This window comes from Microtus pennsylvanicus, chromosome 7, assembly GCF_037038515.1.
Source record: "Microtus pennsylvanicus isolate mMicPen1 chromosome 7, mMicPen1.hap1, whole genome shotgun sequence".
NCBI classification, from domain to species: Eukaryota; Metazoa; Chordata; class Mammalia; order Rodentia; family Cricetidae; genus Microtus; species Microtus pennsylvanicus.
The window spans coordinates 84,396,281-84,410,432 of NC_134585.1; the positions used below are offsets into that span (position 1 = coordinate 84,396,281).

A 14,152-nucleotide genomic window follows, 5' to 3' on the forward strand; every position below is an offset into this window, starting at 1 on the left:
TCAAGAGCAACAATCTGACCTTAAAGGCTTGTGGTTCTAACCCTAAAACAGAATTCTGTTTCATAGAAATGTACAGGCTTCTATTGTGTAACAGCAAAATGGAGGGAAAATCCTGGGAAAGCAACGTGTTTATGCTGCCATCAATGTTAGCAGTTGTCAGTAAGTAGCAACACCTTTTAAAAGGAGGAAATTATTATAAAGTAAGAGGATAAAACTACAAGGTCTTCATTAATTCAACCATTTATTTGTGTAGCTATGCAGGACACGTTTACCTGTCCTGGCTAGTATTTCTGTTTGTTTTGTATTTTGTCAATCTGACACAAGTTAGAGTTGTCTGGGAAGAGGAACCTCAATTGAGAAATGTCGCAATCAGATGCCTGTAGACAAGTCTGTACAGCATTTCCTTTATTCATCGCTGATGTGGGAGGGCCCAGCCCACTGTGGGAGGTGCTACCCTGTGGAAGGTGCTACCCTTCAGCCCATGGTCTTGAATGGTTTAAGAAACAACTGAGCAAGTTATGGAAAACAAGGTTCTCCATGACTATTGCTTCAGTTCCTGCTGCCAGGTTCCTTCCTTGGGGTCCTGTGCTGACTTCCCTTGATGATGGACTGTGTTGAAGTATAGGATGAAATGAACCCTTTCTTCCCTCAGCTGCTGTTGGTCATGGTGTTTATCACAGCAATAGGAATTTTAATGAAGACAACTTCCTTCCTGCTGGGTATTGTGTCAAATAGTAGGGGGAAAAGATGGAAAAAGAAACAAACAAAATGCCCCAAAAGATGCTCTCTGTGTCCTTCCTGTATAGTCACATATCGTAAAAACAGATACCTAATTAAAATGTATGTATTTGTGTTGGAGTGACAGGGTGAGAAAAGCCACAGTTATAAAAACCAAGGTATCTCTAACGATATAATATTTACCTCTACAGCATTCAGCCAAATAAAAATATTTCCATATTATGAAATGTTCTTATTTTATTTTATACTTTTTTTTTTTTGAGTCGGGATCTATCAATGTAGCCTCTTAAAATTCTCTACATAGACCAGGCTGGCCATGAACTCACAGAGATCTGCCTGCCTCTGCCTCCTAGGTGCTGGAAAAAGGTATGTGTCACCATGCCTGGGCTTATTTTCATACTTAAGGGAAACAGGAAAAACAAAACCACTTCCATAAAATTTAGAAATTATTTGCTAAAGTACCCTTCTAAATTTCATGTAAATTGCTTTAAAAGCAAATCTTTTAAATGTTGCATTGTGTGTGTGCTGCACGAGTATGCACATGTGCACATGAATGCATACCTGTTTGTGCACTTGGGGAGGCCAGATGTCACTGTCCTCTTCATCACTCTCTGCCTTACTTATTCCATTACCAATGGCCTCCCACATGTCTGCCCCGCCCTCCCCAACCAGCCCTAGGTTTACAGGCACTGAAGCCAAGCCTGTTCTGTGTGGCCGTAGGGATCCAGACTCCTGTTCCATGCATGGATAGCAAACACTCTTCCCCTGGTGCATCCTCCCCAGCTCTAGGGTTTGAGAAGTAATTATCAATCAAACATGGCAAAAGGAAAGTACATTAGATACAATTTGTAGTTTTCATTTAGAACTTCTTTGGGGGGGGGGGAACACCTTCCTTTTTATTTTTATTTTTGTGTTTCTTTCTTTATTTGATGTGCACTGGTGTTTTGCCTGTATATACTCTGTGTGAAGGTGCCAGATTCCCTGAGACTGGAGTTACAGACATCCGTAAGCTGCTATGTGGGTGCTGGGAATTGAACCCAGGTCCTCTGGAAAAGCAGCCAATGTTCTTAACCACTGAGCCATCTCTCTAGCCCCTCATTTAGAGCTTTTAAAACTTGTCAAAACTAAAATGATTATTAATTCCTTAGTATGTTCTTACCTGGACTGTAGCTTTGGGGATCCATGATAAAGCAATAAATATTTTCTCCTTAAAACGAAAGTCAGCAAAAGACATGAGTATAAAAGTGGCTAAAATTCGAACAGATAATGCCAAACCCAAGGTAGCAATACACATACCTACAACACATATAAACAAATGTAAAAAACAAAGCGCTTGGTAGGTATTTTTGTCTAGAGAGACGAATTCTAAAATTTCTGAAAATATTTTGTGCCTGTTGCTTCATTGTATCTATTTAAGTAAAAATAGTAATCATAAAAACACAAAGTAAAAGTGAAGTGTTGTATGTGTGTATGCATATGGGGTGTGTTGGGTGTGCATGCACACTTAAACAGGTAAGGGCTTTATGCTTGCTGGCTTCCTCAATGGCTGCTTCTTTTTATGAAACAAAATAATTTATTTACTTTTATTTCATTTGCATTGGTATTTTGCCTGCATGTATGTCTATGTGAGAGTGTCAGATCTTGGAATTAGAGACAGTTGTTAGATGCCCATGTGGGTGCTGGAAATTGAACCTGAGTTCTCTGGAAGAGCAGCCAGGGCTTTCAATGGCTTCTTTTTGGCACAAGGTCTGTGAGTGACCTGGAGCTTACTGTATACTGACAAGCTTCAGAGATCCTCGTGTCTCTGCCTCCCAGTGCTGCTGAGACTGCTTTTACATGGGTGCCTGAGATCAAATATAGGTCCTAAGGATTACATGACTAGCAATCTACCCCCCAAGCCATCTCCCCTGCCTTTTTGGAAGTTCTTCTACAGTACTAGATTATGTGACGGTGGGAGCACCACAGGAAGAAAGGCTGAGGACGTGGCATTCAGTTCATTTGATGTAATACAGTTTGAATGGAATTCATTTAACTGTGAATTGCCTTTTTGGGGACATGTTTCCAGGGATACGGATAGAAGCATCTAATGATATCTAATGTTTCCTGTAATCTATTTCTCTGGATCACTTGGGCTGTCTTTGACTGAAAACAAAGAAACGTATAGAGGTAGAGGAAAAGAGTAGATGTGATCACTGTGATTCCGAAGCTCTTTTTTTTTTTTTTTTTGAGAAAGGGTTTCTCTGTGGTTTTGGAGCCTGTCCTGGAACTAGCTCTTGTAGACCAGGCTGGCCTAGAACTCACAGAGATCCACCTGCCTCTGCCTCCGGAGTGCTGGGATTAAAGGCGTGCGCCACCACCGCCCAGCGATTCCGAAGCTCTTTAAGGACACTCGGAGATGTGGTATACACAAAATAAAACCTGTGTTGTCCCTCTCCTGTGCTCTTTGTGCTCTTACCAATAGTTCTCGATTCAAGAGCCTCAACAGATACTTCTGTTCCAACTAAGCCAAAGAGAAGTGGCTGAAAAATATTCCAGGTGTTTGCGATAATTTTTTGGACTCCAATCTATAGGAGCGAGAAATACATTTCAGTTCTTATGGCATAAACACATAACTGCGCTTCAGGAATTTTAGACTTTTGGTTGATGTGCACATACATTTGACTGCATTTCAGAAATTTAAAGCCTTTTTAAAATTTAATTAACTGATGATACTTTATTTTTAGGGAAAAAGTTAAAACTTAACTATGACAATTGAGTAATGTCATTTATCCAAACAGAATTTGGTTAAGGAAACACACAAATCTATACAATAAACAATATCATCTCGCCATTGTGTTCCAAAAAAGGAAAAAAGTTTGGGAGTCCTCATAATATTCAGAAGTAGGGCTAGAAGCACAGCATGTGAGACAAGAACATACACAGCTCACACTGGCCCATCAGAAGGGAGTGGAGAAGCCTGCCTAATGACAGTTACGGAACCCAGTCCATGAAATAAATTCAGACAGGTTGTAAACAAGCAGGAAGAAAATATTCTGGAGGTTTGTGAGGTTGCTTCCTAAGACTTGTATCGACAACTTCAAAGTTGTTTTCAGTAAGTTTCCTGTTGTGTTGGCGGAGTATAAGCACTGAAAAGCTTTCCAAGTGATAATTTAGCAGTATTGTCAAAATAAGGACTATTTTTAAACCCAGAAATCCCACTTCTATGAATCCATTCCTACAGAATACTTGTATATATGAAAAGGCTACATGAAAAAATCTGTTCATGTTACTAACATTTTAAAAAGAGAATATATATACCTATCTATAAATATAGTATTTTTCAAAATGATTAATTTTGGAAAATAAGCAGACTATTTAAGGAGAGTAAGGCATATAGGAATCTTCTGCATTTAGTATGTTTTGATTTTTATAAACATATTCTTTTTTTTGTACATTTTTTGTCATCAGTGAAAAAAGTGTAAGTTGGGCAGGTAAAATGTCCCAGTGGATAAAGGTGCCTGACACAAAATTTGACAATTTGAGTTTGAGTACCAGGACACACACAGTGGAAATAAGCAACTTACTTCAATAAGCCTTCCTCTGACCTCCATGCCCCTCCCCATAAATAAATGTAAAATAATAATATAAACAAAATAAAACAAAAATTTTATTGGGACAAAGATATTCTAAATTTTAGAACATGTTTTCATGGATAAATTATGGAACTAAGCATTTAAAAAATAGTAAATAAAAGGCATATAATCAAATCATACAACTCTCAGAGAAAATCCTGACATAAGAACACAGCTTCTAATGGCATTTTTACTATGGGTCAATGTGGTTTTCTTTAATACTAATTACTCACTCCATGTGCTTCCTGGGGGAGGTGGAACATCTTCCAACTACATGGAGGCGGTTTTCTAAATGCCCATTATATATTTCAAAATTCAGCTGTTTTATCTTTAAAAACATTAGTGATACTCACTTTCTCTTTAGCCCATTTTTTTGCCGCCATGAACGACAACACTAGTGTGACCAGTCCTCCAGACCCATGTAAGTCAAAGTACTGACAGCCTAAGACAGCAGAAATACACATACTCAGAACAAGGAAGGCTCGCCTCTGTGTAACTTTCACCTAGAAATACACATTTAGAAGTTGTTTTACATTAAACATACAAGATGTGGCATTATCTATCTTTTTTTACCTTTTGCTACAATATTTGTAAAATTTGTATTAAATAATAGTCTCCAAAATGTTGGTTTGATTTTGCATCAAAACTTTCAGTAGATTCAGAACTAAGCAATAATTCATCAAATATGAGAGAGGCTTTCACTCTCCATACAGTGATGCTAACAGGAAAATGCTTACCAGACTCTGCCTGAAAAGGGAGGGAGGCAGTGCCTCTAACATCAGTTGTTAAAAATAAATGTTTTGAAGATTTATTAATTTAAAAGATTTGATAACTTTGATGCAAGAAACCAAATTACAAATTAAGGCAGGACAAAGGCAACCACTGAGTTCAAAACCAGCCTCAGCTACATAGTGAGACTTTGCCTCAAAATTGCCACTGCCACCACCAGCAGCAGCAGCACCACCACCACCACCACCAATACCCAGGTCTAAAACCCTTGTCAAAGGGAATGCAGGCAAATTTAAAGTAGAAAATATGGGTAGATAAAGTGGAACTTATCTCTGTTTCAAATATGTTCAGGAGAAAGTTTTGGGGAAAAGGATTAAGAAAATTGTCAAGTATCCACTGCTGTTTTAGGTGAAATGGGGGTGGAGTGGAAGGAAGGGGGGGGTCACATATGTTGTTCTCAGTATTTTAATTTGCCAGATCAAGACACAGTGACATTAACTAAGACTACTTGGAATCAACCACTATTAGGCTCAGTTTTAAGCATGCTGTAGGCATCAGAGGCAACTTTGGGGTAATTTTATGTTTCACAGTTCTGTCTAAAGTTGTCTCAGAGAGTTTTATGCTACACCCATGCTGGACCTTCTCCCAATGTCCTTATATTAGAAGTTTGATACAGGGTGGTGGTAAGGGGTATGGTGGGATCTCTGGAAATCAGGGAAGCATGCTTCTAAGCAAGTCGTTAAGTTCCAGTCCCTTCCTCCTTTTCCTTTGTCCCAGGGTTCATGACATAGCTGGCTTTGCGCTGATACCCGCTCTGGCAGTGGTACACTGCCAGGGTGATGAGGCAGGTCAATAAAGATCGTAACCTCCACAACTGCGGGCTAACTAACCTTTGTTACAAAGAGTAAGAGTTTCCCAGGTGGTTCAGTACCGTGGTGGGAGGCTGATTATCATACTAAAGCTCTACAAAGCAGATTTTTATTTTTAATTTACCTGATCTTCACTTGGAAAATACTGAATAAAAAATCCCATAACAATTCCTACCAGCACACCAACAAATACATTCCTCAAGGACGATAGGACATTGCTGATTATACTACCTGTAAGGGCACAAAATAAAAGAAACTTTTCACTGAGAAATACTTTCATAGACGCTATACGTTAGAGAATAAGACCTACGTGGTTTACGAGTACATTTTATTTCAACAAATTATAAAACTGGACCTTTAATAGTGGCATGTGTGAAAAAGTATTCAGAGCTATCAGAAATTAAACATCTATTTCTACTAATTTAATATAAACACACAACTAGAAATATCCATTGTAGAAACAGGTTAGAGAATCAAGAAATCATGTGCTCTCCTTACACTTGACCTATCAGACTAAGTAAGGGAGAAAACTGCAGAGCAAGTGACAGGAGCATTGCAATGGGCTGGTTAGGCCATGCTGACAATTTGATATTTTGTGTGCAAACTAAACAAGTCACTTAAATGTTGAAAGGACAACTTACCAATAACAACCACATCAAACATTTGCCCCAGTTAATCCTAGATATAGATAAGTCAATTAGGTTTTCAATATATTTTAATATGAATAAATATTTTATATTAAGTCATTATATATTTTCAAAAGTAGACAAAAACCCTTAATCCTCAATTTAAAAAATTGTTTACCTTTACTCTAAGCATTGAATTAGTTAAACATATATAAGTGTTAGATATATTTTCCACTCAAAAGAATGGAGTGTTATTAGTTAAGATGCCTGAACCCCCACAGACAACTGAACAATAACAATAGCCTAAGAGCCTTCACGGAGCTCCATATGCCAATTAAGAAGATGTGGTGATTCCTACAAGGGGAGAGAAGAATGATGGCGTGGAAACAAGTAGAAACACTAGAGTGTGCTGAGCTACCAGCAGCCCATCCCCAAGCTGGCACAGGGCTGGTGGGTGGGGAGGTATCCCACTTACTACTTCTCCATTGAAAGGAAGAGAGAAGACAAGGGCAGTTTGGAGAAGACCTAAAACATTAGCTTTTGTCTCACCTGCTTCTAACCTGATACCCAAGTACTGTCAAGAACAAAGGAGAGGTCAGAGATAGACTCCTGGACCAGAGAGCTTTTGAAATTGTGCCAGGCATACAAAGGAAAAACACCAGTACCTTGCAGGTTTTTAGAAAATATACGCTGAAGAGGAGAAGAATCTCCAAATTCATTTTATAAGGCCATTACGACCTTGATGCCAAAGCCAAACCTACAGTGAGAAAACTATCCAGTGATGAGGGGGTACCAGAAACCAGAGGCTTGACCCAGACCAAAGACTCACAGCAATGAGTATTTGCTAGTAAAGCCGAAAGGACCAAAGGGTGTGCTATGTGATACACCAATGCCACCAGGACGAATGAAGAGGTGTTGAAAAGACAGGAAAGAAGGCAAAGAGTCTTTTCTCTTTATGCTTTGTTCTGTTCATGCTTTTGCTTGTTTGCTTGCTTGCTGTGCTGTGTTTTCTTTTGGGGGGGGGTGTTGCAAGGGTGAGGGGAGGATGAAGGGGGACTGAGGAGATGAGCAGAATTGGAGTGTATGATGTCAAACTCCCCAAGAATCAATAAAAAAGTTAACTTTTAAAAAAAGAAAACTACAGACCAATATTGTAGTAATTAGGAGTGGCGGCGGGGCTGCGTCCCCAACACCCCAGCCGCCTGCCCAGCTAGCTTTACCCGAAATAATTACACAGACACTGTATTCTTTTAATCACTGCTTGGCCCTTAGCTCTAGCCCTTACTGGCTAATTCTGATATCCCAATCAACCCATCTCTAATAATCTGTGAGCACCGGTCTTACCGGGAAGATTCTAGGTTGGAGCTTCATAGCGTGCGTCTGCCTGGGAGCTGGGAGCATGGCGTCTCTGCTGAGGCATCTGCTCCCGAGAGGAGAGCTGTTGAGTCTGAGCTCACTTCCTCTTCCTCCCAGCGTTTTGTTCTGTCTACTCCTCCCACCTATCTTCTAACCAATGAAATGGGCCAAGGCAGTTCCTTTATTAGCCAATGACCTTCCTCCATCATTTCCCCTTTTTCGGTTTAAACAAAAAAAGGCTTTAACTTTAACATAGCAAAATTACATATAACAAAACAGTTATCAAGTAAAAGTTACAATAATCTTTATCATAACTAAGTAAAACTATAACTATAACTAACTATTCTTAACTCCATCAAAGACTCCAGAAAGATACAATACTACATAAGCAAACAAGAAAAAAGCAACTTTTAAAACTCTAGAAATGACAGAGACATTTTGCTGCCTGGACAGTCACCCAAAGTTCCTCTGTACCGTTGGGGCATCCATCTTCAGCCTTCAGGCCCATGGTATCCAGCAGACATTTCCATAAAGCAGGAAAATTCAAAGTCAGTTCAGTCACTATCTGTTGTGTCCTGCAGAATGTCTCTCAGACTCTTTCATGAATCAGGAACCCCGAAAGATCATCTCACCTTAGGCAAGTTCAGTAGTCCTCTCTCTGCGGGTTCTCTGTGTCCAGTTTATGCAATAGTCCAGGCAAGAACAGTTTCTTGCCCAAATGGCTATCAAACTCCATAAAGATCCTCTTCGATGCCCGTCTTCTTCCTGAAGTAGATTGGTGCTGCCAGGAGCAGAGTGTCTCATTGTCATGAAAAGTCCTCAGTTATTAAAACATTAAATGTCCTATTCTGTAATCTTTGAAAGACATGAAGAATGTCTATCTAAAATATATCTCTATATATCTAGAAAATCTAACTAACATGACTACAAGCTTTACCATTATCGAGGTGGAACAAAGCCCTTATAATTCTGTCCAGAAGGCAGAATTATATGCCATTCTTATGGTGCTAAGGGATTTTAAAGAACCTCTTAATATAGTTACAGATTCACAATATGCAGAAAGAGTTATCTTGCATATTGAAACCGCTGAATTTATACCAGATGACACAGAGTTGGCTTCATTGTTTATCCAGGTACAAGACATAATCAGGAACAGGCTTTGTCCGATGTACATAACACACATTCGTTCCCATACAGGTCTGCCTGGTCCTCTAGCCCAAGGCAACGCTGAGATTGATCAATTATTGATTGGAAGTGTGTTGCAGGCCTCAGAATTTCATAAGAAGCATCATGTCAATAGTAAAGGCCTAAAGAAAGAATTTTCCATTACTTGGCAACAAGCTAAGGACATTATAAAGAGATGTCCTACTTGTTCTTTCTATAATCAAACACCGTTGCCTGCAGGGAGTAACCCAAAGGGTACTAAGAGAAATGAAATCTGGCAGATGGATGTGTTCCACTTTATGGAATTTGGTAAATTAAAATATGTACACCACACCATAGACACGTATTCAGGTTTTCAATGGGCTACTGCCCTGAGCTCAGAAAAGGCTGATTCAGTAATCACACATTTATTGGAAGTTATGGCCATCATGGGTATACCTGCACAAATAAAGACAGATAATGGTCCAGCATATGTATCTAAGAAAATGAAACGCTTTTTTGATTATTATAATATAAAACACATTACAGGTATACCAAATAATCCTACAGGTCAGGCAGTTATAGAAAGATCAAATCGTACTATAAAGGATATGCTGAACAAACAGAAAGGGACCGAAAATACCCCCAGAAATAGATTACATAATGCTTTATTAACCTTGAATTTTCTTAACGCTAATGAGAAAGGAACGACAGCAGCAGAGAGACATTGGATAATGGAAAAGTCTGCTGAACTAAATCAACCGATTTATTTCAAAGATGTGCTGACCTCTCAATGGAAGCCAGGAGATGTGCTACGTTGGGGAAGGGGTTTTGCTCTTGTTTCCACAGGAGAAGAAAAATTGTGGATACCATCAAAATTAATAAAGTTTCGATTTGAAGAGGAGAAACCTCTTGGAAAGGAGAAATGACAACTCATCCACAATGATGATATTCATACAGGTGGTAAGAAAAACATATAGAATGGGGGCAGGGTTCTGTTCTTATCTCCACAGGAAAACACTCATCTTTGAAAAATTCAAGGGACCCTGGATATTTGGATACTGACAGATGGAAAAATACCTGCCCAATAGGAAATATCAAGAAAACTGAAAGGGTTGTGTAAGTAATATTAAACCATATTTCTAAATTTATAAAGCTGGTTTTGAAGTTGGACTCTGGCTCAGTCCCTCTCCAATTCCAAGCCTGTTGGTAAGAGAAAAACCCAGAGTTTCTGGAGTTTTTGTCTCATGTCAAGAGCCATGATGTGGGACAGAAAGAAATATGAGTTTAGAAAACATCTTTGCTTTTCTTCATATCTATCATACTTTTCATTGAATATATCTATCATGTCTTTCATTGAATATATATATATGTCTATATATGTCTATATGATTAATGTTTAAGTTTTTCATAATGAACAATGAGTTTTCCTGAAGTGACATTTGAAGTTTCCAGGAAGAAGATGGGGCCCCATAACAACAACTCCACCTGGTTGATATGACGTCATGATACTGATAGCGCTACTACAAGACCTGCTTTGGGTACCAGCTGCACAAGACAGTTCCAACTTGGTTAGCTGAAATGGTGCACATCTTATACAACATTTTGGCTAGACCTGCACAAAATACTCAGAGACTATTGGCAATTTTAAAAGACATTGATCTTGAAATTTAACCATCATTTTACTTTCACAGGATCCCCCAGAAAGAACGTCGCCCCCATGACAGCTGGAAGTAATTCTAGAGGATGACGTCCCCTCTCCCAGTAAAGTTTGCCCTTGGGTTTAGGGACATCATTTAGGGGTTGATTATAATTAGTATACAATTGAGGGTTGGGGGAGGAATTTTATAAGCTCAGGGATCTTTTTGAAAAAAAAAAAGAGGGATGATGGGATAATAGATTTGTAATTGTGAGTTACTGTTTTTAGACAAATATATTGGTATAGATTCTTGTATATTGATACAAAGTTAAATTATATTGACTATTGCATGCATGCATGTTTCTACCTTGTTTAAAACATTTTTATGTATTGACATATATTGTATTGTATATATTTACCATATTGCAGTGTACATTTCTACCTCTGATTAAGATACTTATATAATGTTTGTGTATTGATATATATTTACCTACTGCAATGTATATTTGTACATTGTTTATATTTGGAGGTCATTGTCCTCATTTGTTTCACAGTTGTTTATTGTCTTAATCTTTAAGTTAGATAGATATTGAGAATTATATAGACTAATAGTCATCTAAGTTTGTCATTTATAATTAGACTAATCAGGTTCTTTAGATATATAGAGATTATACTCAGTATAGATAGATAATCTTCAACTTCTTCAAAGAGCTGTAGGAAATGGCCTTTAATCTAACTCAGAGTTTTGTGGTAGTGAGACACAATTGCTCCTGGCAACACCACTCTATTCCCGAGAGAATGTTGAGCACCAAAGACACTCCACCTGGAGCCTTTCTTTTTAGCAGAACTGGCCTTTGGGCAAAGAAATGCCCGTACCTCAACCATTGACAAAGATACAGAGCATGCATCAATGGATAAAACAGGATTGTCATATCCTGCCAAGACAGGGTAAGATAGTTTTGAAAAGTTGCTTGCCTTTGAAAATGGTATGTCAGTTATGTTAGGCCTTAGCCAAAATTGGTTGCTTCAACGCTGCTAACGTGACTTTGGGTGATTGCCCAGGTAGCTAGTTGTCTCTGTGATTTGTTGCATGTTTTGGAAGTTGTTTTACTGAACTTCCTAATTACCCAGGTATCATTATTTCCCTTCTCAGATCTTCGATGGGGTTGAAGACTATATAAATGTAGTTACTTTCTCTCATGACTTGGCCAAGTTATTTATTATACAAGACCTAAGCTAGTTAGAATAGGATATTTGTACTTATTGTATATAATTTCATAGTAGGTTTAGAACTCTCTTATTTAAACAAAAGGGGGAGGTGTTACGGGAGGTCCTCCCACTCCTCCAGCCTATCGCCGCTGAGATACCAGCCCATTGGGGCGTGGTCTCTCTCCCTTTAAAAAAGCGGCCACTTCCCTCTCCTCTCTTTCTTCACTTCCTGCTCCACCAGCGACTAGACTTCCTCCCTGGTTGCGCAGAGGGCTGACGGTGATCTGCAAGTTTTTTTCCCCTTTAAATAAATACCACCCTATTAATCATAAGTCCAAACTGGTGTGGCATTGTTTATGACTTACTCCATCACAATATTCCTGATAACTATGCAAAAATCTTCAATACAATACAAATAAACTGAATTCAACAGCACATTGATTGGATTATACATCATAATCAAGCTGGATTTAATCCTGGAGTGCAAAGAGGTACACACCCTGGCATGCTTTTCCACACACCTCCCCCTCAACACAATGACACACAGAGAGAACCCTAACATTTACCCCCCAAACCCACAACCTGTCAGAATTCATCCTCAAGACTAGTAAAGTTGAGTGCTGCAAAATCAACAGTAAGGCAGCAGCTACTTCACACGTTAACAATGAAAACTTAGGAAGAAAATTGTGGGACTCATTTTAAATAGCATGAAAAGAAACAAAGAATAAGTGTGATTAAGGAGGTGAAAGGCTTGTGCTGAAAATTGAAAACATTGCTGAGGCAAGTTATAGACCTGTAAGTGGAAAATATATTTGTGCATGATTAGAGGATTCAATATAGTTATGATGTTTATGTGACCATACTAGTTGAAGAAACCTCTTTATTCTATGTGATTCCTATCAAAAATTCTAATCGATAGTTCTTTAGAAATTGAAAAGAGAACCCTAAAATTTATATAGAATGTTGAGGGACAGTGAAGAACCACATACTAGTGATCTTAATGCATGTGCAATTTGACATTTTGTTCTTTTTATGAAGCACGGTTGGAACTTAGTTTAAGGCTTAAGCACAAGGGTTAAGAGAAAGAAGGCACCCAGAGGAGACTAAGCCACACCCAAGAGCATGGGTGTGGTCTTCTAAAGTAGAACCCAAATGTGTGTGGGTATGGACACTTCTAAAAAGAGCTGCCAATATTCTACTTTTGACTTGAATTCTTCATATTCCATATGTTGAACAAATTTCAGATGCTTGTTAAGTCATGTGTGTATCTTCTTTCAGGTCTGATCTCTGCTCTTTTAGGATTAGTCATCTGCAAACACCCTAATTTACCTCTCTCAATTCTGGAGAGCAAGAAGTCAGTATCAAGACACCAACAGCTCTAGTGGCAAAGGTCTTTTCCTCACAGCCACCTTCCCTGTGGTCTCCTGTGGTGGGAGAGCGCCAGTCATGTTCAGGGAGAGCCTGAACAGCATCCATGAGGACTGCCCTAACCCTCATCATGCCCTCTAGGCCAAAGCTCAGACATCTCACTGGGCGATAGATTCCAGAATCTCAATTCTGGAGATACATAACTTTCAGACCGCAGCAAAGGGCTTCGTTTTTTAGCCTGAGGCATTTCCTTCTTCTTGGGTTATAGTTCTTCCACATAATCTTCACATTATCAACCTTCCTGTGATGGCATTCTCCAATTTCTAAGTGCCGTGTTTCCACTCGGTTTGGTGTGGCACATATATCTTTAAGTTTGATATCCATATTTTACCAATATTTGTTTTTATAGCTTGTGATGGTTAACATTACATCAAAGAAAGTATTGCCAACTTCAGGGTCATAAAGCTTTTCCTGAATTTTATTCTTCTGAATATGGACACCTAGTTTCTTCATCACTGTTTGCAGAAGAAACTTTCCTTTCTCCATTAAGAATCCAGGAGTGGTAGTTCACACTTTTATCCTAGCACTGGGGAACCTGAGACAGGAGAATTGTAGCAAGTACAAAGCTAGCCTGGGCTATGCAGTGTTTGTGATAATAAAAGTTAACAGCAAACTAATTTATTTTATTTTTTTTGTTTTTTGAGACAGGGTTTCTCTGTGGTTTTGGAGCCTGTCCTGGAACTAGCTCTTGTAGACCAGACTGGTCTCGAACTCACAGAGATCTGCCTGCCTCTGCCTCCCAAGTGCTGGGATTAAAGGCGTGCGCCACCACCGCCCGGCAAACTAATTTAGATCATGTATAGA

The 14,152-nt window shown here is 38.9% G+C and overlaps 1 protein-coding gene across 1 annotated transcript in view; it reads right to left on the reverse strand.

The window, feature by feature from the left end:
- Slc9b1 (solute carrier family 9 member B1) overlaps positions 1-14,152 on the reverse strand; it is a 31,436-nt gene that overhangs the window by 3,632 nt on the left and 13,652 nt on the right. Inside the window, exons 6-9 of the mRNA XM_075978712.1 lie at positions 6,072-6,178; positions 4,703-4,852; positions 3,194-3,302; positions 1,898-2,034 (exon numbers count right to left, since the gene is read on the reverse strand). Coding sequence (XP_075834827.1) covers positions 1,898-2,034; positions 3,194-3,302; positions 4,703-4,852; positions 6,072-6,178 — 503 coding nt within the window. The remainder of the gene's footprint in view (positions 1-1,897; positions 2,035-3,193; positions 3,303-4,702; positions 4,853-6,071; positions 6,179-14,152) is intronic.